General features: G+C 45.8%; 1 protein-coding gene across 1 annotated transcript in view; it reads left to right on the top strand.

Annotated features, from left to right (window-relative positions):
- Positions 1-7,925: 7,925 nt before the first annotated feature.
- LOC116314305 (RNA binding protein fox-1 homolog 3-like) overlaps positions 7,926-25,081 on the top strand; it is a 254,196-nt gene continuing 237,040 nt past the window's right edge. The window contains exons 1-2 of the mRNA XM_039611446.1: positions 7,926-8,018; positions 8,902-8,964. Of these exons, the coding sequence (XP_039467380.1) occupies positions 8,013-8,018; positions 8,902-8,964 (69 nt within the window). The 5' untranslated portion in view covers positions 7,926-8,012. The remainder of the gene's footprint in view (positions 8,019-8,901; positions 8,965-25,081) is intronic.

The following is a 25,081-nucleotide window of genomic DNA, read 5'->3' as shown; positions in this document are numbered from 1 at the left end:
AGCTATAAATTTTCTTTTTTTGATATATCAAGATACTGGTTGAGAACACTGTCAAACACATTGGTTTAGTTGTTCAGTTAGTCAGAGATCAGTTGACTGAGGAGAGCATAGCTAATTGTTTCCACTGTCAGTAGCCGTCCTGCTGTATGGATGGCAGTACTGTTATCCTGCAAGTATCTGCTCCCACCCAGAAAGAAATATTTCATCACAGGATAAAGACGAATATTCCCGATCACTGTGATTGATTTGCAGTGACCTTTGCCAGCGAAATTCCCTCCACAGCATAATGGAGCCACAGTATGCCCTTTCTGTTAGGGTCAGGCGTTAAGGTTTTTCCTTCGAGTCGCTCGTCTTCCCCTTGCACGCTTGCTTTCCCCGTTCCGTTCTGTTCCCGTCCATCTCCTGCATAAACAAAATCCCTCCCGCTTGATCTTTTCAAAACTCTCAGTTTGTCCTTTGGAGAGCCAAGGTTACCATGTCCATCGCTCCCTCCCGCTGCAGCAGAGATCTGTCAACAAACTTCTGAACACTTTCTCACTTGGAAAACTTAAAGAGGAGCGGGGTTGTCCCAGGAGGTAATCAAGCTCCTTCTCCTGCAACTGGTATCTTTAAACAGAATAGATAAAGGAGAAGCGGGTCATGCAGGAGAGCTCAGGTACTCTGCTGGAAAAGTTCAGTGTATTGATGTGCTGCAAAGGGCTAGTGCTTCACAGAGAGAGGAGCCCGTCAGACCGCAGGCTTGATACCTGCACCGCTAGCCCAAAGGGAGCTAGGTTAGCGCCCAGAGAAATTGACTTACTGAAAAAAGATTACTCCCTCTTTCTGTCGTTTTTTTTCTATCCTTCTTACCCACACAAACCTTCTTTCACTCCTCTCAACTTTTGTGGAAAAGAAGAAAAAAACACTCGGATAAATTACTGTTCTTCACTGGAGACTAATGATCTACTGGTGTCTTTGCGTCCTGGCCCTGAAAGTGGTGAAGAGCTTTGATGATGGAGGATTGCGGCTGACAGATAAAAGCTGGACCCCTCCAAACCTCCCCCCCCACCACCACCACCACCACCTCCTTCATACGCTCCCCATCTCTCCCAGCTACTTAGTTATGAGCTCCAGTGTTATTTCTATGGTAACCCATTGTTATTTTATTTCATCTTTGCCCCGAAAGTTCAAGCTGGAGGCAGAGGAAGACGGCGCAAATCGTGGTTGCCTCTCGCTCTCTATCTCTTAGTCTGCCTTTGTCTCCATTCAGCTCTTTTTCTGTCTGGATGCATTCATCGTGTAAAGGAATTTAACGACGTGTCGGTCTCTTAATGCGTTTCTAAAGGACGGGTTTCCTTTAGCTAGTCCTCCTTTTCAGGTAAATGGATAAACATTTGCATTTTTCTAACACATTTCTTCTATCAAGTGACAGAATTACACAAAGAAAGGTCGCCGTTTTGAACATTACACCCCATAAAAATCTTCAAAGCTCACAGTGATCTCTATAGTCTGCACTGCCTTCTTTACCTTCCTCTCCTCCTGACTTTGTCTTTAACGAAGCTGTTGCTGCTTTTAAAAAAAACTCGCTTTGTGCAAATTCACCTGCATTATTTAGTAAATTTCTGCAGCGAGCCATTAAAAGGTTGAGAGAACTTGAACTCGAGAAAACGTGACTGTTTTTGAGCCCTTTCCCTTTCCGTCCCCACTCCTCACTTTTTCACCCGAGCACAATTTGATTTGACTTGATTTGATTTGAGCCCTGCCACTTTCAGTTTGAATAAGGTAACCAAGAGTTATTTGCTAGGAGAGACAAGGGCCTCACCGGATGGAAGGTTTGATGAATTTTCACACTGCTTAAAAATTCCAGCTTTGCTTTATTCAAATGTAACACATGACTACAAAGACCCAGTGTTTGATGAGGTGTATGAGATGTAAATGTCGGATGGAGCCTCTCCACTTATCTGCCCCACCGAGGAAGGTGCCCAGCATCGTAATCATCTGATCTGAATGGATTCAAAGTGTGCTCCTTGATGTGAATGAGTGCTGCTCCATTGCTTTGACGGGGGGAGCGGTACAGTAACATCCCCTGGGGGCTCCGTGGATCAGATGGAGCAGGCTGGGAGATGTGTGCGGCAGCCTCTCAGGGATCTGTGAAGACTGCAGTTATTTTTCCGGGAATCCATTTTTGTTGGGGGGAAAGCCGCTTTAAATCTCAGATTCTGCTACATTCGTGCTAAATTTGTATCTGACTATATCAGTGTATCCTAAAAAATCCACTTCACTCCCTTTTCTTTTTTTTCTCCAGCCTGTGTTTGTCGTTCAGTCATTTGAAATGACTCCGCTCTTGTATGTATAGTCAGCCACGCTGCATAAGCTTGCCAGCATAAGATGGAAATGCATGTAAATTTTAGGCCTCTTACTGCAGTGACCAAACCAGAGGCAATACTGGATGCCAAAATAAGTCAGTCATAAAGGCATAAACATTAGGAGCCCGCAGCAAGCATTTGATTGGTTTTCACTCATTCGCCTTTTTTTATTGTAGTTTTTATCACTGGTTAGGTGAAAACTAATTGTTTGGGAGAAGCTGGTGAAATCTACATGACTAGATTTTGGAATTTTTCATATTGCATGTTGCAAAATGACACTTACCAAGTGTCCTTTATGATGAGCATCCATGTGTGATGAGTTGGGAGTCAGAGATGCTTCTCGCTGTTGCCATAAAGGATGCTCAAGGACACCTTGTGCATATCTTTAAGACGTCGGCAGCTTAGAGAAAAATCACCATTTTTGACATCCTAGTAGTGACGACGTGCTGCCCGTAACCATTGCAGGTTCTGCGAGGAAACCGCATCGGCTCCTTTATTTCAGTACATATGAAATCCCCCGCTGTCACTCTACAGTACCAGGCAGCAACCGTATCAGCAGGAATTTATGCAGATCTTGATTAGCCCAATGAAAAATGATAAAATATCAGAGATATGAACTATTAAACAGCAGATGTTTAACATCACCAGCAGCGAGAGGATACATAAGCTTTTCACTGGTGCTGCCGCTGTAGCTAATAAGCGAGTTCGTGGATAAGTGCGTGTCTGCCTCTGCGCGTGGCCAAGCCTCCGGATGGCCCTGCCTCTGTCTGGGGGCAAGCTAAGCTTAAACACTTTGTGCTTGTGCTGCTGAGAGACTGTGTGTGCACAGGCCTGTATTTGTCACTGTGTATTTGCGTGTGAGCTCTAAACCAAGCTGCTCACAGCCTGCCTGTCTCTTGTCCCCCCCTAGAGGGTCATTCAGCCCCTCTCTCAGCCTCTAATCCCGTCTGTCCGGGGGAGATAGAGGGGAGCAGACGGCCACATCACACCCGGGGCGCCGCAAACACAATCACCAGCCTTTCACAGACACTTAACGGGGCTTTGCGCTTGTTCAACAAGGCAAAACGCGGCAGGAGGGATCAATTTAATACAAGGCCTGACTCAAATGGAAAGAGGGTAAATAAATAGGCAATGACAGCGAGGACTGTTGCACAATTTGTGTAGTGGCTTTCCACTTTCTCTCAGTCTCTCCTTTGTTGCTCTTCGCTGTAGCACCTATATGATTCCACTTCCTCCCTCTGTGACATATGGGGCTGAGCTGAGGAAGAGCAGCCCTGGTCCCTCTCTCATCAGGCTGTGTTATTTTAATAAATCACTTCTGCCATTGCTTGGTACATTAATTCCCCAGGCCCAGAGGGCTGTGTTACCACTAGCAGCGATCTGCATGAGGCGCTAAATGATGTGGGGGATCCCCCGGTGAGAGAACAGAGGCTCTCTGAATCTTCCCTCCATCTCAGCCTTGTCGGTTTGGCTCTCACCCTGGGCTAGCCCAGTTCTCAGCACAAATCGTATTCAGAAAGGAAGCCGAGGCCTCACCGCGCATGCATAACCGAGAGGGAAGTCACCTGACGCCTCAGACACTAGCCCTCGTGTAGCATTGTTGCGCTTCGTCACTTCAGGGCATTGCTGCGCGATGCATCTGCGTGCGGCCGTCGCGCTAAGCAGATTTTTTTAGATGGCGCACGTTCTCTCGGCGAGTTTGGTTTTTATATAAACCAACATCCATGAAGCACTCCTTTCCAACATGTCAGCTTCATGCATGAGTAAAAGTTGCAAGGACAGTCCTCACAGCAGCATTCAAGTTTAACACGATTAAATGCGTGCCTTCACATTAACGGAAAAGGCAAACCCAAGACTGCAGAAGCTCACGTCTCTTTCCTGCGTCTTGAGTTGGTCAGTTCATTGAACAGACATGGTCGCTGCTAACAAGATCATGAAGAGGCAAAGGCTGGTGTAAGACATCCAGTCTGAAAGTCTCACTCTGTCATGGCGGAAAAATTAAAATTGTGTGCGTATGTATTAAACCGACGCTTTTTCTGCACACACGAAATTAGAACAGGGTGCAGAGTTTCTTCTCAATAACATCTATTAGAAATTAAAATTGCTCCAAGCAGCAATGAGCACACAGCAGTAACTTTATTATCCGGCTCAGGATCGGTCGGCGTGGTGCACGATCGAGAGGGCTTTGATTGAGTTCGGGTAGCACAGAACGCGAGTGCTACGGCTCATTCTGTCAGCGTCGGGCGTATCTCTGAATAGAGCCGAGAAAAAAAGCAATACCAAAGTGACCACGTCTGGAAAAATAAATTAAAAAATACAGATGAATCCAATGTTTTGTAGCCCATGTCGGAGAAAGGCTCGAGTCTCACAGCAGTTTAATCTACACCTTCTCTTACAGTCCTCTTCAGTTTGCAGATACGCTCTCTTCAAATGAAATTCCATCACATTTTCTTGCAGCGAGATGATCATAGCTCTCAGAATGAGCCCCGTGTCTGCAGGTGGTGGCATACATAAACACTACGTAGATGTAGCTGTTTTACATGACTGCTTGATTGAATTCACCACAGTGCGACTGTACAGACGCAGGTGGTACGAGTAGGAGACACCAAAGTGGTAACACTCGCACTGGTAGTGTTGGTGGAAGCGAATGTATTTCCCCACCGGGGGTACCAGACGCCGCCGTTTCCCTTCCAACACCTCGGCGCTCTGTTCGCCGGCTCGCCGCTTCTTTCTTTCTTTATACATTATAACTCCTTAGACAGAGGTGAGGTTGCCATTGGTATGCACAGACAACACCGGCAGATTCACCACCCAGAATACCACTGGGAGATTATACCCTTCCTGCTCCACGCAGCAGGGATTCGGCTACCGTAAATAGAGCGCTTGGGAGTGTGCTGTGTGCCCAGAATGACAGAGCACTGCAGTGGCTGAATACTCCAGCCAGACGGCGAGCACAAACTCAAGGACTGCTGCAAATACAGTAATCTCTCATGCTTTTGGTTGTGGTTTTTACCTTTTTCTACAGGGACTCAGAAATCGTCGCGCTGGAGATCCATCTGGCTGATTGTCAGCGTGCGCTGGGCAACCATTGGGGCATACAGGACATGAGCTACAGACAAAATGTTTTGGACTTTAGAAAAGAAAGCAGGAGGCCAGTGTGAAAAAAAATAAAAAAGCTGCTCACAGGAACCGTGCATCAGTCGAGACAAGAATTCGGGCCTACTTATAGTTTTCAAAGGAGAAAATTGGGCCATTTATTTGCTTTTTGCTCAAAGATTAAATGAGTTTATTAATAAATAATTCATTGTATGCTTGTATCAAATCTTCCGAGGGACGAGGCATAAGTCGTAGCAGTGCTTTAGCATGCCGATCGTATCATGAATAAAAAGCAGGAGTTGGTCTAAAGGCTTATGCAGAATCAGAGACAAAACCTGAATGACAGTGAGAGAGGTAATTTGAACGAGTGTAATGACTTGCTGTTGCTATGGTGTGCAATGACACACAGTGGAAACACAGACGCAGCACAGTGAAATTCAAGATGAGAAGCGCTTCGGCACGTTTTAGCAACCAGCTACCGATTACATTACGAACGGATAATTAATGCAAGTGTGCACCAAACTTTTTGTTTTTTAAGGAGACGTTAATGCAAGTTTAATTAAAACATTTCATGGTCATTTTCAGTTTTCATCATCAAGTATAAGCAGCTTCTCTTTTTCTCCTCCACATCCCAATTTCCATTTGTCTTACGTTTGACCCATTAAAACTGCATCTGTGCATTTGACTTAATATGGGCACGGAGGGCTGTCTTAATTAATAAGCAGGCATCCACCAAACTAATCTGCCTGTGTTGTGAAGTCTGTCCTTTCCATTAAGTGGGACTCACATTATCTCCTAATCAAATTAGTCACTTAATTGTGGCCCTCCCTTGATGGATCCCATGAAAAAAGGAGTGCCGTGTTTGCTGCAGGGGGATGTGTGAAGATGGAACACGGCTGTTTCATTACGATATGAATTTTTTAATAACCAAAGCGTTCACTGTCATCTTCTTGCTTTGAACCTTGGCAAAGGGTGAAGTTGAATTTGACATTTTATCCACTCACACAGTTGAGTGTCTGGCTGCTGTGTTGGGGCTAAGTACCATAGCCCAGGGCCACTACCCAATTGCCCAACAGGGGATTGACCCCTGTCATCCACTGATCACTAGTCTGCTTTCTTAATCACTCCCCCGCATTGTCTACTGCACTACTTGATCTCAGTCGATGCATTAACTCCTTCATCCCTCTTAGAGCTGCTATTCCCCAAGTCGTGATTAAGGAGTGAAATCTGATGTTACCAAAGATTTCACTCCATCCGTCCATCCTTGGACAGATTGGCTCCTGAGGGGAGGGTCTCTCATTTTAAGGAGCCAAGTCCGCCCCCGCGGCGTTACAGCGCGGTTGCGGTGGCCGGGGGAAACCCCGGGTCCTGATGAATGGAGGTATGTGTGGTCGTTTGTCCCGCTGATTGAGTTTTATCCCCTGCCCTTTCACAGCAGCCAGACAATAAAGAGAGCCACATCCAAGCGTGACAGGTTAACCTAACAGTAATAGAATACTCTTAATAGTCTAGCCTCAGCCAAAGTCCACGGCAGAGACGTCCAAATAGCCAAGCTTCCTTTGTGGCGTGAGTGGAGGTGTGAGGGGGGACCGACTCTCACTGTTGTTGTCTGATGGAAGCAAGGACAAAGAGGGCAGCTTGATGGCTTAATGTGCGGTTTGATCGCTTCGTAGGGTGAAATTAAAGTTGGTGAGGGCGCCCAAACACAAGGGAGGGGGTGTATTTTCAAAATGGAAATTAGTCATATACGAGCGTGACATCGACGCGCTGTATCGCTTAAATATTTTATGGGAATCCTTGAGCCTTTGCATTGGTACAGATGCCGCGACACGGTGGTGGCGTCTGCACAGAGAAGCACAATCAAAGTGAGCAAACTGTCAAAGGAGATTTGGATGATGTTGTCATGACGTTGACATGAACGTGTCTGTTTTCTGGCAGATAATCTTCACAAAGAGAATCCTCCGGGCTACATGCATCCGCGCAGGCAGAGCCTCTGACTGTGTTTGTTTCTGTTGCACCTCCGCTCGCAGTTTGTCATGTCTGACTCTGGCTTTAATTAGGCCTGCGAATTGAAGCGGCGGCAGCAGCAGGGCTGGGAGCCCTCTGTCCACAGCTCAGCCGTCCTCCACGGTGTCTCCTCGGAGGACCTCTCTGCACTGTGTGGTTAAGATAATAGAGGCTCGCTCAGAAGATGTTAATTGAGGGGAGATAAAGTGCAGTAGTGGCTGCGGGGATGCACGGAGCGGGGGTGGAGGGGAAAGAGGGAGAGCTACCTGATTAGAGGCTGAGGTGTTTGACTTACAGCTCTTCTTTTGATGATGATATATGTAGCGCGAGATTTTTCAAGGAGAAAGACAGAAACACACGAGGAGGAGCCTAAGAGATAGTTATTAAAGTTTTCCCTGGGGCGTTTCTGTTCTTCGCTGTGCCGTTACTAAGTTACGCTCTCGGGTTTGTGGAGTGAAGAGTCCGGTTTCCAGGAGCTTTTTGGGGGCTCGGAAGGATCTGGCAGCCGTGCAGACGGGCAGGGAGAGAGGCAACTCTACCTGGGCCTTGGAGGTTGAAGCAGAGATGGAGGTGATCTGACCGAAACAGCTGAAGTGACAGAAGCTACATTAATAGTGGCATATGTCTGGAGCAGAGAGAAACTAAAAGGGAGAGAAAACAGACTCTCCACCAGCCCGGGAGAGGATGGAGGGAACGAGAAAGAGGAGGGGAGGACGAAAAAAGCAGAAAACGGTGCCAGCAGCCTCTATAATTGCCTCAATGCCACTGGGATTGCTTTCATTCAATTGAAGCATTCTCTTTCTCTGTACATTGGAGGTGGAGATGGAGGTGGAGATGGAGGGGAGGAGGGGTCGGGCCGGGTGGCGTGGGCGGGCGGGAGATCCGACGGTGCCCTCCCTCTTCCAGCAACATACAGTGATGAGGGCGATAGCTCCCCTGTAGCGGCCGAATCTCTGGCATCAGTGTGAGCAACAGAGAGAGCGAGCGAGCGAGTGAGATTTAGTGTTTGTGAGAGAGAGAGAGAGAGAGAGAGCAGAGTACTGTGGAAGAGTGAGGTAGCGATAAGGAGGTAGGTGGACCACAGATCAGACCTGTCAGATGTGATTGTGCGGCCAAGTGCAACCCCGCATGCGAGTGTGTGTGTGTGTGTGTGTTTTTATATTTCCCAAAGACAACCAGCTTCCCCGCCCCCTTTCATAACAACACACACAAACACAGCATCGCTGCCCAAACACACGCACATAGCTCGAGGAATCCTTTTATTTCTTTATTTGGGCTCCTGTTGGTGCGTGCCTTAGATGCTCAGCTCCCTCCTCCTCTCTCTTCTTCTTCTCCTCCTCCTCCTTGTCCTGCTCTTCTCTCCTCCTCCTCCTCCTCCTCCTCTCCCCTCTCGCTTTGCCGCTCTCTCACAGCCCCGGTTTTCTTTTTTTTTCTCCTCTTCAATCTTGTGCAGGTTGTATCTGACGGAGGGACCGGTGCCGCGCTCCCATCCCCGCGCTCCTTCAGCAACAACACTGTGAGTATTCTCATGCTAATTTGGCTTCTCCAGCCTTCCCAACATCGGTTTTGTCTATTTCGCTTTCTTTTTATTCTTTGCCTCTTTTATGTTTTCATCCGTCGCGCCAAACACAGCGGCGGCAGCAGCAGGAGAAGCAGCGCGGGAAGGGAGAAAAAGAGGAATGAAAGAGGGCATGCACAGAAATACAGAGAGAGGAGAAGAGAGGAGAAGGCAGAGAGGGAGGGGGGAAAAAGAGACGAGGAGGGAAAGGGATTTCTGCCGCCGCTGCTGCGAGCAAGCCGCTCTGCTTTCGGAGGTGTTTCTCCTGGAGGATGGTGGAATTGCCGAAGGGATGTAGGGGGCGGGTCTTGGTTTTGTGAGTAGATAGTTGTGTGAGAATGATAGGGGATGTTGTTGACAAGCATAGAGTGGCTCATCAGACAGCCGGGCAGCTGGAACCAAGGTTTTCTCTGTTGACTAAACTTCTGATTCATCCGTCACTTTCCATATTTACACGCGCACACAGATAGATGCGCTTCTCCTCTTTCTTCTTTCTTTTTTTAAGCGACGTTGCTCTTGTTGTGGAGCGAGGACTTTTGCATCGCGCCGCCGTCATTTTTCTGGTGATGCCGTGCAGATGGGGGATGAATTGTAGATGGATGTTGCTCCTGGTCCAAGATGTGCTAAGCATATGTGTGTGCCATTCATAGCCTCATAAGCACTTAGCGTAGTTTTACTGACTACAGTAGCAGATGCACGAGTAGGATTTTTTTTTTAAAATTCAGTGTTTGTGCCCACGTACCATTAGTTGTGACAGGGTTTCAGTTTTTTAAAGAGGAAAACGCGTTACTACAGAGCTGTGCATGCTTAGAGTGCAGTGATTGTGCCTACTGTACACAATAAAGGATAGTCAGTGTGTGTGGGTGCAGGGAGGGGGGGTCAGGAAGTCAGCGTCCATCCGTACATGCTGCTCTTTGATCAGAGGGCCACGTTTAGTCTGCCCACGACATGTGTCTGAGCCATATGAAGAGTGTGTGTGTGTGTGTGTGTGTGTGTGTGTGATGGAGCCGAGACGGGCCCTGTGCCCTCAATGCAACACCATAGCTAATGGGCACATGGGTGAGCAGGGTTGGACGCTCCTCTTGTGCAGATATGTCACCAATACTAAAAAGTCTCCGAGGCCTTCACCGCAAGTCACGAAAACACCAATCTTTGCGAGGCAAAAAAAGCTCATATTGGGCCAACAAAACGCTCAGAACACACTTTGGCAGATTCATTTGGCAGAGTGAAAGGGATTGATCTGAGCGTGGCAATTAGGCAAATTTCAGAACTAAGCATCTGGCGAGGCGAGAACGCTTTGCCTGGCAGAGGATTACCATTTTAGTTCCATTTTCAGACAACGCAGCCCAGAATGTGTTATTTCACAGCACTCCAGCAGCACAGCGGCTCGGGCGAAACCCAGCGAGCACATGAAGGATCTCTGTGCAACATTTCTGCTGTGTATGTTGATTCCCACAACCTGCAAAGTCAAAGCAGCGCGCTGATTAATCGCGATTAGGTTTAATATGCGTGTTCGAAAGCGGCGGCGGCCCGGCCTCCCTTTCCTCTGCCTTTATGAAAATGAATCGTCGGAGTAAAATGCCTGGGATGATAGCAGCCTGCCGATGAGCTTGCTTTCTAAAGTAGGCTGATATAAATGAGAACCATTCCCCCAATTACGGAAGATTAGGTTACTCTCCACCAATCTGAATCCTTAAATCCCTTCTGTTTTTACAGCTCTGTCTGGTGAATGTAATTCAGCCTCGAGACCTGGGCAGAATAGCAATAAAAGGTAGAAACTTTAGCAGTGAAACCCAGGCAGTAAAAATATCCATTGGGAGAGAGCTAAAGCACATGATAATTGACACTGCGCTGTGTTGCAGTTGGCTGTAATTAACTGTGTAACAGAGGTTGTCAGTCGGAAAGAGAGAAAGCCCCGACTATCTTAGTGCATTTAACACACTTGAAAGTGCAACGTTTATCGTGTCTTTCCAGCTTTCACCGAGGGTGCGTTTCAGGTTAGCGGGGGCCTCTCGCCTGTATTTATCCAGATCTTTTACTACAGGCCCAGTCAGACATTACGCGCCGCTTCCTTTATCCTTTGTTCGACAGTTTCAGTGCATGAAAAATCAAAAGGAGCCATTGTTTCTGGGGCGAGCGCAAAAAAGCTTATCATCTATTTTTAGTGCGCTTTTCCTCATTGTTGCCTGGGCCACGATTCGTGCTTACGTCTAGCAGGAGTGTGCCATAAACTATGTTGTGCTTCGCAGCCAGGCGCTGGCTGTGGTGACAACTCTCACCCACACGCTAGTGATCTATGAGCCATATAGCACCGACCCCCTGCCGCCCCGCCAGCCGCTTTCGAACGCGCGCGACCGCAGCAGTGTCGTTCTGTCTGTGTGATAGCACCCATATGCGCAGAGAGCACCTGTATTAACGTAATGCGCTAAGCCTTTATTTCTCATCACTTATCACAAGCCGCTACACGCTGTACCGAAAAGGAGGGGAAAAAGCTCATAAAGATAAAAATCACATTTCACTAGAGGGTGCTTGTGTGACAGTGATATATGCTGTGAGCATCCTGCCACCTCATTGAGATGGGAGTGAGTTCTGGGTGGGTAAATCAATTTGTGCAAAGGCTGTTGGCGCTAGTATTGGTTTCGTGATATGATCTTTGTTGTCCATTTTTAGAGGTCAGCGAGAGCGCCACGACAAGGGCGAAAGAACCTGACCGCGTTCTCTTGTTTCTGGGCTGGTAAATGATCTACCCCAAGAGGATTGTGGGTAATCAAAAAAGTATACGCATGTTTTTCCAGGTTTAGGCGCTATGGATTCTCTATTAAGAATGCACGCTCATCCATTATCACGCGTGTCTTGATAGAGTATCCACAGCCAGAGGCGAGCTCTGTCTGCGCATTAATCGCCGTAATTACTCAGCGAGGGTGACGGTGATTATGGAGGTGCGTCTGAGTGCAGATACCAGTAGGAAACTGGGGAGGGGCAGACCTGGTGGTAGACCAGTCAATAGGTGAACCCGACTCTCATCTCTGGGATCTCTGGTCAGGAAGAAACGACAGGGAGCCATTCCCTGGTGTCCGCCTCATGGCGTATGACGTAGTGTGTTATACAGTAAAAGATGTTATCTGACGATTGTTTTGAGGAATTATACCGCCGAGAACTACTTTGAGCTTTCGCCGTCAGTTCAGAACATCCCTCGTTCTCCCTCTTGAAATCATTTTTAACTCTACTCCAAAGTCGAGTACCCAGCGGACCAAAACAAATCAAAATGCATGTTTGAAAAAGAAAAAAATAAGAACCAGAAATAAAATAATGTTAGAAACTATGATTCATACTGACTCAATCTAGTAATATCTAGAGTATGTGTGAGAGTAAAGAAAGCTCTTTGAGCTTTGGCTGGGAACAGCATTTCCACTTTAAGAGTTTTAATCCTTTTGTTAGTAAGATACTGATCTCATGACTAAATGGAGAGCTCAGTTAATGCTTCAGTCACACGAGAGTAAAAATAGGACGGCAACCTTCTTGTGACCAGGAAAAAAAATGGTTGCACAATGATTGCACGTGATGGTTTAGCAGCAGCCTCAACCTTGGCAACCGTTATTGATCGACTCCAAACGACTCGCAGGAGTCACTCTGAGTCTGATTGGTGAAGGTTTCCAAACGATTAGCATATAATTTATAAATGCAGACAGACTGCCAACATGTTGCAGTCGGTCTGCGACACATGCAACAGGGACTCGACTCAACTGGTTATGTTTCTATATGAAAGCATGCTTACCTCAGTGCAGAAACTACCATTTGTCACCATTTGTGAAGAAATTTCTCTTTCCTGTCTCTAAAATTACACGTGCAGATTTGCAATTTTCTCCAACTTATAATTTACGTGTCATATTATCATTGATTGCAACTGCCAACTTGAGTCCATCCAGTCACAAACTAATAGCAGAGTGGTAAAGGCGTGAGTTCGTCTTATTGATCTTTTATCGATGTCTCGATGAACCAAAGTCACACTGAAAACATCGACTGACGAGTGCTCGCAGACTTGCTCGCAGCTAGTTCAGTGGCAGTGAAATGGCAGGTTCATTGCACGCCGTCACAGTAACTTTGGTCATCCTGCGGTCTGTTGTTTTCCTGGTGGGACTTTAGCATTTGGTGGGACACTCGAATGGCTGGGACAAAATTACAATCACGACATTTCAATCTTCATCTTTAAAGAGAAATGCATGTCAATTATAAAATTTAAGGGCATTAAATGTTTTAAATGTTTTATTTTCACCCTTGAAGTCTTATATTTTGAGATGATCACATTCTATATTTGCAGCTATCTTATATTGATGCCCTTTTTTAAATTATGTGCTTAAACGCTTCATCTCACATTCACTGAGGGTATCACACAAACCATGAAAGGAAGAAAAATAAGCTTTCAAATACAAGTTTGGAGATATTTGGCTCTGAGATGAAAAATACCAAGAATATCCTGAAAGTCGAATGAGCAATTTTGAGGCAAAAAAAAAAAAGTTTGAAACTTGGGACAATGAGTTCCTGAACAATCAAGTCCCATATGAAACCAGAAGAGCACACTATGCTAGTATTAAAAAAAGATAAGGCGCCAATGGATTCTTTCATGCCTGCTGCTAGTACACCGTCATCTCCTGCTGGTACGCTGACTGGTAAAATTGGACGTATTGATGAGTTCTGTTAAACCGAATCTTTCAGTAATTCTTTGCAGCAGCCGCTAAACTGCTTTGTGGGGTTTTTTTTTTTTGCACACAATCTGTATTTTTAAGATGTTTTCTGACTCTGAGCTTTTAGATACATTCAAAAAGATAAAGCATTTGTTGATTTGGTAATGTTGCTGTGTGGAAATGCTTTTCACTTCTCTTTGTTTAGGCTTTTAAAAGGTTTTAAATTTGACTTTAAAAAAGAAAGTGTGCAGCAATCTCATTCCACCAACAATACTGAAGCTTATTAGACCATCTGTGGTTTGAATATTGAATTATAACTGAGCCTCAAGAGCAAGGATGTTACCACTTTGGTCACCAGCTGTCATATGATAGGGCAAACCAAAGCGAGGGAGTCCATGGAGTTCAAGTGTACACAAGTAAGAAAAAAATAGAATAACTAGGTGTGAAGGTTTCAAGTTACATCATCTAATTCACCGTTCACGGAAGACGTCACTGTACCGGCCGCACTCTTTGAGTGACTTGTGATCTCTGGGAAGTGCAGTGCAAAATCACCACAGCAACTACTGCTTAGCAACAAAGATGTTGCCATCATAAAAAGACGGGGAAAAAAACAAAACAAAGAAAAACAACAACAACAAAAAAAGAGGAGCTCTTGGAGTTGTGACTTGATTTAGTGTGTTAGAATCTAATTAGTTTTATAGCACCGACTGGCGCAACGGTGGCCGCACAGATGTTCGGCGTGAGAGATGCTCGTAAAGAAAAGGAGACGGCTGGTCAAATCAAAGCCGTCGAGTCAGGGAAATAAAAGCGGAGGAGGGAGAAGCGAACGCGCTCCAGCTCTGAGGGCTCTGTATTGTCTGTACAAGGGCAACACAGTTACTCTTTGCGGTACGTTTCAGGAATGTGTCTTATAACATTGTCAGCGTGCTGGCTAATAGGAAAAGCATTGTTGGCCATAATAAGTGAATGAGTTTAATAGGTGAATGTCTTCCACTTCCCTTCTTATCTCGGTGACTTTCACTTTCTCGTACCGCCCGCAGCAAGTAATCATGGGAAATATATGACTCAGAGACGCCGTTTTTAATTAGGGACAGTTTTTAGCATTATGAGAAGAAAAAAGGCTTTTGACTTTTGGATGTCTTGAAAGAATTTTCCCGTGCGCACACACACATGCATGTGGAGCCATTTTCTTTGAGTTTGGCTTTCTCATTAATCACAGCAGAACCATGGCTGATACTAGCGTACGGGAGAGGGAACCAGGCTGGAACGACAGAGTCGAATATTTGAACATCTCAGTGCTGATGTGTGCAAAGCAGAGCGTGTGTCTGCAGGGGAGGCTTTGAAATTTCATCCACTCCATCCCTTTTAACTCGGCGGAGGGGATGTGTGTGTCTCGCTCCAGTTGGCCAATGGCATGTTAGGAAGCTCCTGAACATCCCCGCCGCCCGCACCCCCCCCCCCATCCGCCAACCATTCACACACACACACACACACACACGCACACTCCTCTCTATCTCCCTCCCCTCCCCTCGCCTTCCACTCCACAGACCTGCACTGTGTCAGATAGTTTAATGTGAAATTGCTTTTCTTTCAAATTTCCCCCTGGAAACGCAGGTCGTCGCAAAATGTTACATCTCATAATGGTGTGTTATTGTTGTTCTTTCATACGAGTCCTTGGCTTCCGAGCGTAGGATTTTCAGCACGGAGCTGAGGTCACACTCGGCTATTTTTCCCTCTGCTTCTGTAGCCTCTCCTCCCCTTCCTCCCATCTCGGATTCTGCAGCGAACTCTTCCTCTGCTGCGCCCATGGTAACCCCGCTGAAAAATTTATCACCACCTCACTCTATGATTACGCTATGCATTAGCAGGGCTTAAATTTAATTTGTCGGCGGGCCCTCGCGGCAGTGCTACGGGCCTGGCCTATCAGAGACACTTTGTAAAGGGCCTGGAAGAGCCTCCCGGGGTGATCCTATCAGTCAGACACACTGTCAGCAGACACACTCAGTTAGTCAGCATTGAGTCAGAAATGTGGCCCAGCCAAGCCACACGCCACCGTTGGCTGCTCCGCTGGGCCGCTGCTGTGGGCATCAAGCTCCCCCGCCTGCCAATCAAAGCTCCAGCAAGGATGCTGACCTTTGTTCCCCTGCTCAAATGAATGCTCTTCAACAGGTGATCCGGCCGACTCCCTTGCCTCGGCGCGCTCAAGTTTAAATATAGCAGACTTTTCTTATGCGCCTTTCGCATTAGCCTGTTACAGCACCGCTGTGTGTTTGTGTCAGTAACCCTGTAGGATGGAGGCATATTGCTTCTATATTTTTAGACTTTATTCAGTACGTGTGTCAAACCTCCGACAATCGCCTCAATAATAATCACCTGTCCTAAAGTGGCTATTACTGTCTCCCACTCCTGTGATTTACATTAATACCTAGTGGTTAATGTCATGTTACTTTATTGGGAGTATGTGGAACATTAAATTCAAGGTGCTGCCTCTGCAGCTATACGCCGTGCGATTACGCTCCCTTATTTTTACTCTTACATTTTCATCCTCACAGATGACTATCAAAATAGCTTGATCTGAGGCCACCACAGGCTGCTTTTATCGCCACTCGCAGAACGAGAAGGTCAATTTTCAAGGCATTTGGTGGGGGGAAATGTTTAAACCGTCTAGTTACTAAGAGAACCAAGAGGGCCTCGTTCTTCCTGCGGCTCTAATTGGGATCCATTTTCATTTTCATATGGTTTTAAATGTCAAGAACAGAGCACACGCAAAGTGTTTTGAAATTGCTCGGGAAGGCCTCGGTCCCTGGGTCACACAGGTTGAAAGCATATTGGTTTATTATGAAAAGAAGACGTGGTGTAAAAAGGCACTCTGCAGCTGAGTTTTACCACTGAAAAAGGAAAAAAAAAGATGATGTTCTGCTTCTGACCTCATCCTTGGTCTGCTGGGAACATAATGTCAAAAGTTGCCAGCCCCTTCTTCATTTGACAGAAACAAATCCTCTGAAAGGACTCCCCCTCCCAGCGTGGAGGCTGTACACTCTCTTCACGCCTGGGTTTCCTCTCACAGTCAGAGGATATACAAGGCAGGTTGACTGGAGACTCCTAGTTCCTGAATTTTATGAATGGAAATGTGCAATTTTCAATCTGTTTTCTACTTCTACTGCCACAAAGCGAGAATGCTAAAGATTCTTGATGTGACAACATATAAAAATAACTAAATTTGGTCTGTCTGATATCTGGTGTTTCTCACTTTTGTGACACAGGCATTTAAAGAAAGCTCACGCTCATCTCTCTTAAATTCACCCCCTCCCACAGAAAGTATTCATTGCCCCTGCATGCATTACATGAAGCCAAATACACTTTTATATCACCAGGAATTATACCATTAGCAACAGGGAACATTAATGGATGCTCTAGCACCATTTAGTCAGCATCCTGAAGACTAAGAATAGCTATCCTGTCACATGTAGGGTACCAGTTGAAGCTCACGTGGTGCCATTATGCTATAGTGAACTAAACTATTGAGTTAACATTTACTTCATAAGATAAACCCCTGTGAAGTTCTTAATAATACCAGTTCTCTTGCTGTGTGTCTGAGATGACCATGTTACACTCTCAGTGATATCAGACGGAGCACAAGTAGAAAGCATGTTTGAAATCCTGACCTCCTGTTTAAATTTTGGTGATGGCTAACATCAGCATCCATTGTTACAGTACATATATATATATATATATATTAGTATAGCCGCCACGTGCTTGTATGCATGTCTAACGATGTCGGGGCGGATGGTGTCCTCGGGGATCTCCTCCCAGATCTGGACCAGGGCATCGCTGAGCTCCTGGACAGGCTGAGGTGCAACCTGGTGGTGTCGGATGAACTAAAACATAATGTCCCAGAGGGGCTCTGCTGGATTTAGGTCAGGAGAGCGTGAAGGCCAGCCAGCAGTATCAGTCCTAAAATAATGCAAGCATCCAAAATTAAACTAGGATGTTTGGAAATGAAGTTTTCATAGGGGAGCTAATAATATATGTGTGTGTGTGTGTGTATGTCTGAGTGTGTATTCATATCTTTGTGGGGACCAAAAATTGGAAGTTTACTGTACTTGTGTGGACCAACAGCCCTTATGGGTTAGAGTTGGGTTGTGGTTAGGTTTAGGATGAGGGTTAGGCATTCATTTTTGATGGCTAGGGTTAAGGGGCTAGGGATTGTGTCAATTAGATGTCCCCACAAGATATGAATACCCGACGTGTGTTTGTGCATGTGCAACCTAAAAAAATAAAACAAGAAAAAGTAAAATATGTCCACTTAAATAAATGTGTGTATGTGTTGTAAAAATCAGTCAGTCAAAGGAAATATGATCACTTTAGCCAAGATCAAAAGAAGGCATAGAAACAAAGTATCAGTTGCACAATAAACACAAACTATGGAATCACTGACCTCAGTGTGAAGGCACAGGAGAGGAAGCATATCGGACTGTTGCATTTCCAAAGAAAATTATTTTAACTCTGTGCTAAATCTTACTTTTATGCATTATACTCTGAAGGAGCCCTTAGCCTACAAAACTGTTCTGCACCTAAAGCATGCGGGCTGCATGTGATCTTAAATTGCTGTTAGGTCAATAATTAAATTCCCCGGAGGCCTGATTTTGTATCTGGGGTTCAAATGCAATTTTTCTCCCCCTAACAGTGTATAATCCCTCGTCCGGGCAGGCCTGTATTTCTACCTTAAACATCCCTTTCATTCCTTCATTTAATAAATGACACCCAGAGGACGAAACGGGGACAAGTCCCCGCTGACACCTGTGAAATATAGACTGATAATGCTCCTGCCACTCGCTTAATGCCGCTCCCTTCCACCTCCTTTTGTCTGACAGGCCAGCCCGATGCATGTATCATAATGAGCGGATCTCGCCGCCGTCAATTAGGTGCATCTTAAGCATGTGACTGAAGAGATGAGGGATCTCTGCTGGCTATTGGGAATGAGCGTCATTTCTCCTCCGAGTGCACGCAGCATCACAAGCTTTGTCTTTTAGCGGCGCGGCGAATATGCAGGGATGGTCCCAGGGGCGGTGTGTCGGAGAGGAGCACGGTGTACCGGCGTCCGCGTGCAACCCCTCCCCCTCCTCCTTTTTTTTTTTTTTTTTTTAGAGAAAGAACTCACTCATTGTTTGATTTAATTACTTGCTTTAGACTTCAGCAATTATAGCTGAGCAGCACATATGTTAATTATATCTGACCTCACATTTTTGCTGCTCTGTTAATTGTTCGCTTAGATGACATTCTGAGATGACTGTCATTGCTGCTGCATATCGGGCACTTTAAAGGGAAAAAAGACCTTGGATGGCTCTGTGACAGATTTTGTTCAGTGGGAAAGTTTATACTGCAACACTCATTCCAAGTGGAGGTGGGGTCGGAGGGGCGGTGTCATGACTTCTCTGTACATCCATCAAACAGAGATTACGTACACCTCCTCCCTGTATCTACGAGCCTAAAGATGCCGGGCCAGCGATTTTTTTCCCCTTCCTTTTTTTAATGCAGAACTCACTTCCTGTTGTTTACGAGATGATGCATTTTGTTTTTCTCTTGCCATTATTACCCAGGAAACATCTAAACCCACTAATGTCCCAGTTCAGAGCTCATTTTGTCTCTTCTAATGCACATTCCCTTCCGGATGTCCTAGGCTGCAGAAATCCATTAAAAATAGCTCGCAAAGACAAACTGCAACCTGAACTAATACATCATGTTAAACGACACATGTACTGCAATTTTTGCGAACGCGGTTTTGCCACACAGCTTATTATCACATCTAATGAGGACGGTTTTCACTTTTGCCATTACTGCACGCTGTGGTTTAATTCTCCTGCCAGTGAGGAGGCAGAACAGAAGTTAAGGTAGCGTGGAAGGCAGATACACGTAGCCAGCTCTTCAGACTCATTTTGTCTGGCAATATCGCTGCAGCGGTGTGACCGCGGCCTTACGAAGCAATGGCAGGAGAAATGAAAAATGCGCGTGCTGTTCGCCATGATTGTATTTGTTAATGTAGCCGTATTGTCTCTGCGAGCTGTTTCTAATGGACTGTGCTTTTGTTTGTCACCTTAAGTGAGCGGCGATGCTTCTTGCTTCACTTCACCACACTGGAGTTGGTTTAGGGAAAACAGGTGTTTTATTTAGGGAGGAAATGGCACGTTATACTTGCTGTATTTCAGTCACATCTAGTCCAAGGTAAGTTGGCGAATGATAGGTTAAAAAAATGCACTTAAACTTGAATGTGGTGTTCACGCAGAGGCTGTCAAAACCTATCCAAAGCTTCCTGGCATTACACGTTGACTCTGGATGCTAAAGAAAATGTTATGAGAGACACAAATTATGATAGACAATTTTAAAGAAAACCTGCCATTTGTGTTTTCTCAATGCCTCCCCGCCGTGAAACGCGCTCAAATTGCTTTACTTGCTTTAATATGCAGCTACGATTTAACCGTGTGCTCGCCGAGCAGCTCTGCTACGCGGGAAAAGTCAGATCCGGCGGCCTGGCTCGTATAAAACGCACTAAGGCCGTGTAAATATTGTCGAAAACTCCAGCAGGGTCATGTTATAATTATAATTGTCATTCCAATTCACGGCGTTTGACAGCCAACTGATGCACGGTAAATAGCATCACGTGTTGGCGAGTTCCAGCGTGCGTCTGCTCTTCCTCTTTGTTGATTCTGCTTGCGTTCAGCAGATGCTGTTTTCCTTTCCACACTCATATCTCCTGAGATATTAAATCATTTAGCAGTTTTTCTTGACTGATGCACATGTAACGTGGGCACAGATGATTTGTCCTCTTTGTGTTGGAAAAGTCACACAAGTGCTGGTTTCCCGGCTTCTTTTATAGCTGACTTTCCTTTATAGCTCACTCGCACTCAACCTAATATGACTCACCACTGCGAGCAGCATTTGTAGTTTTGATTTACTCCAAAGACCTTTTTTTTTTTCTAATAGACGGGTTTTTTTTAAACATTTTTTGCTAATGTCGTGTCGATGTGTACGCAGGCTCGCCTGTTGTGGTCGAGATTCTGAGTTGATGGCAGCGCACATTCATTAAGCGCAGTGGCTCAGGCTTCTTCCCACCAGGATTCACAGACAGCTGTCAGTTCAGGGAAGATCTCCTGCACTGATTGTGCATCAACATTCCCTCCGACTTTCCCTCTCACAGCTACTTACTTCAGCATTTACATACCCATCAACTAGGTGACTGTCAGGGCACATTATGCATGTCCTGTATGTCTCAGAATATGCAGGTTAATGTGTTTATTTCATTATAGCTTATTAAAGCTATGTTAAAGTATGATTTTTAAAAAATGTTACACTTAATATCATATGAGAGTTTATGGTGGTAATGATAGAAAACATTGCCCCTACATACATGCTGCAAACGCAGCACCTTCATCATCCCACTGGGGTCATTTCTGTGTCTATTGTTGTCTCTCGTTTTAGCGCCGGCTCTCTTTTAGGTTTCTCTGCTCTACAAACACCTGAAAGAAACACGAGGGCATTTAGTTTTCCTTTACTGGCTATAATTGCTTCGTTTGCCTGCTGTTTGGTGTTGGATAGGTGGTATGCACTGGGTTTATCAGTTTGTTTGCTGAAAACAGTTGCCTGCTTCAGCATCCATAGCCGATGTTATCAGCCCATTGAATGGCTGTTATCGCTTGTTATCACTCCCATACATATCACCAATAGGCGCCCTTCTCTTCTTAGCAGCCGGCTCAGTAGACCGTTATCATCAATCGTGATCGGTGATAAACAGAGGAACCCAGATTAAGAGCAGAGGCATCTAGAGGTCATGTGAGGAAGTGCATGTAAAGTCTCTGGTGGAAAATATGGATATTAATCCGAACAGTGATCTTTTACTAACCCTAACCAAGTAGTATTTTATCTGGTTGTGAGAAAAATGCCTGTTTTAGAGCTGAGGATGAATGCCTCCAGGTCTGTGCAACATAATTCGCCCAGTGGTCGACCAAATATAGCACATGGTAACGCGTAAATATTCCTTTCAAAATAAGATGCACAACTACAACACGGGAAAAGACCCAGGGAAACCGAGTTAACCATAAAAACCCTGAAAACCATAAATTTCACACCCGAGCCTCAACTCTCGTGGCCCGGTACCAAACGTCTCACGGACCGGTCCGTGGCCCGGGGATTGGGGACCGCTGGTCTAGAGGAGGACTCATTGGAAGAGTCTGGAAGTTTATCACTGGAAACAACAGAAATTTGATTCTTAAACAGTATTAAGCAGATGTGGATAACACATTAAACATTGTGTCTTTTATTGGTTTTTCAGTGGTTTCACACTCAGATGTGACAGTAATTTGGTGCCTTTCTATAATTCACATAATGTTAAGCAAAAATTACTTTATGGATTTTGCTTGATTTATCAGAAATGGAGAGAATAATTTGTGACAGTAATGCTTGCAGGCCTGTTTATTTTGTTTTCTGTGTGAGTGTCTGTAATATTGATTAGCAGATGTTTGGGGAAAAATAAGATACTCACAAGAAATTTTAACCAGATGTTCCTTTTATTGTGTTTATTATATTTTATCTTGCTCTTCCTGTTCACTGCCGCAGTAAGGAGGGTTTTTTTTTAATTCATTGGTATTCAGACAGGCTGGCCCAGGGTGGCAATCTGTTAAAGAACGTGGAGGGGGGTGTCACCTCTCAGTTAAGGCAGCGCTGGCATCCTCGAGGCCCGGTGTGCTTGGACAGTTGGCCTCAGAGTTAGCAAGTGTGACTGTGGAGGAATGGATGCTAAATAACAGAGCCCGCAGCGCTGCCCTCCCGCCTGGCCGGCTAGCTGGCTGGCTAGCAGGCGTGACGGGACAGGGCTGAGGCCAGAGTCAGCTACAATCCATTACTTTTACCTGAGGAAGAGGAGAGGCAGAGCGAGAGCGAGAGAGATTGAGTTAAGGGCCGGAGCACCTTTCAGCGCTCTCTTCTGCATGCTAATTCCACTAGCGCTTCAAAGGGGATCAAAATCTGCTGGCTGGGAAACGTGGCCTCTCAACTGACTAAAGGAAGGCGAAATCCCCTTTTCTGCTCGATGCCTCTCTAGCAGCCAGTTTGCACACATATGCATAATAACATACAGCTGCACGGTGGCTAAACGAGGTATTTTAAAAGCTTCGTATCCTTGAGCGTTACGTCAGCTGGCTCATAAATTTCAAAAGGTATTGAGCTTGCTTATATAACTATATACACCTCTATATGTCTCCTATGGTTGAAGGGCAGCTCTTTCACAGGCTGAAGGGCGTTGCTAACCAGCTGAAATTTACAGAAGTCAACATTTTAGCTTTAAATTAAAAATTCAGGAAAATCAAGCGCGTCAGGTTTTTTCCCCTTTCAAATTCATCACTCGCTCAGGGATGTCACACACATCCATCCCAACACAAATCACTGGCATCTCCTAAAATTTCCCATGCACACCGGTCGGTGAACGCGATGAGCATTTGTGCGAAGACCGTGAAGCAGAGGGTGATTTTTTTTTTTTGAGGCGCTGCTTAAAGCTATCACTATCGGAGTGGAAAGTACACATGACAACTGGTTTGCAGGTTCCAAATGAGAAACCACCACAAACAGCGTGGGTGTGGGCGGCAGGAGAGAGAGAGGAGAGGAGAGGGGAAGGCAGGGGAGGGGGTAAAAATGCAGCGTGGATTGGCACCCGGTGACAGTGATAAATTTCACCAATCGTCCAGTGTGAAGATCTGTCTAATCTTTGCGGTGGCTCACAGCGGGGTAGGACCCCATCACTCTCCCATTATTTGACAACAAAACATCCGCGGAGAGCGGCGAGCCAGGTTCAGTTAGCTACAATACACTCCCTGCATACACAAATCCCCGGCGATGGGGATTATAAAGTGGCTCTGTAGCCGGCCGTTAAAGGGGCAGGCCATTAAAATGCAGCCACAACCACCTGTCCACGCTCTCACCGTGGAGTGGCTGAGAGAGAACAAAACAAAGCCGTCTGTCAATAGCCTTTAATTTTGAATAGAGAGCAAATAAAATTCAATGCCTATAATGGCCTTCATTTTCCTGCAGACTCTTGAAATTGATTCGATGGCTTAATTTGGCAGCGGCAGGTGGGATGCCATTGGCAAACGTATACGGCTGCATGCGGTTCACCCCAGATGACTCAATAAACAGCGTTTGCAGCAGTTTAGCAACAAAACATTTTTCCGAGGCCGTGCATCACGGTCCATATGCATCTATCACAGCCATGTGGTGTTCTGTTGGCAGTTACAAGATCCGCGTTTACACCCAAAATGTTATTTTGATTTCACTGACACAGAGATAATGTTTCATAACACACAGTCAGTCACGAATTAGCCCATCTGTCTGTTTGAGCTTCCCGGTGCTGATGGAGTCTCTCTGTGTTTGTGTTTGTGTGCGTGTGTGTGTTTGACCACAGTGGCTCAGCCCTCTCCCCACCAGGATTCACTGACGGCTGTCAGCTCATTGAGTGACTCCTCCACAGATTGTATTTGAGCCAAAATCCTGATCCCTCGTCTCGCTGCTCCTCTCGTGCTTTGCTTTCTCACTCCTCCCCGGCTTGTCGACATGCATATGCTGACACGCTCGCACGTGTATATACAAGCGCTCACACACTCGGGATGATATGTTCTCTTACAGCTTGCGGTATCAACAGGAGACTCTGGCGACAGTGTGAAACTGAATCTGAAAGTGCGTCTCGTGCGTGTGTGTCACCCGAATGAAACAATATGGCCTCTAAATGTAATTTTAAGCCTTGCATCCACACAGGCGTGCGAGCTATATCGGGCCGTGGCTGGCGTACGGCGCACGCAGACCGTTGTTGCCAGTGCAATGCTAGTGTTACGGGGTGGTATCGGAGATTTTGTCACACTGATTTAACAGTAGTAGCATCCCTATTATGGGAAAGTTCCCAACTTCTTTATTGCAATATGCTTTGTTGATATTTTGAGATTTGCCGCCAGCATTTAAAATAGCTTCAAGGCTCTGGGACGGCAGGTTATTTGAAGAAACCTGGGGAGCACGCCGCAGTCCTTGTGTGGATTTAGACGGTCGCGGTTGTTTGTGTCTCTTCATGTAGTCCCAGACGGACTCGGTGATGTCGAGAACAGGGCTCTGTGGGGGCCATACCATCTGTTGCAGGACTCTTTCTTCTTCTTGTGGCTGAAGATGGTTCCTTAAGACTGGCTGTGTTTGTTGGCTTGTTGTCGTGTTGCCGGATGGATTTTGGAAGAGATTAGACACCTCGGTGATGCTACCGTGTGATGATGATAAACCAAACATCTAAAGTGTGTCACACTGTGCTGTGCATCACAGTGCAATTAAATTTAGAAACCGGATTCATGTTGATCACCTCTTTCTGACGT

The sequence above is a fragment of the Oreochromis aureus genome, linkage group 4, assembly GCF_013358895.1.
Source record: "Oreochromis aureus strain Israel breed Guangdong linkage group 4, ZZ_aureus, whole genome shotgun sequence".
NCBI lineage: Eukaryota > Metazoa > Chordata > Actinopteri > Cichliformes > Cichlidae > Oreochromis > Oreochromis aureus.
This window is presented reverse-complemented; position numbering and strand designations above follow the sequence as displayed.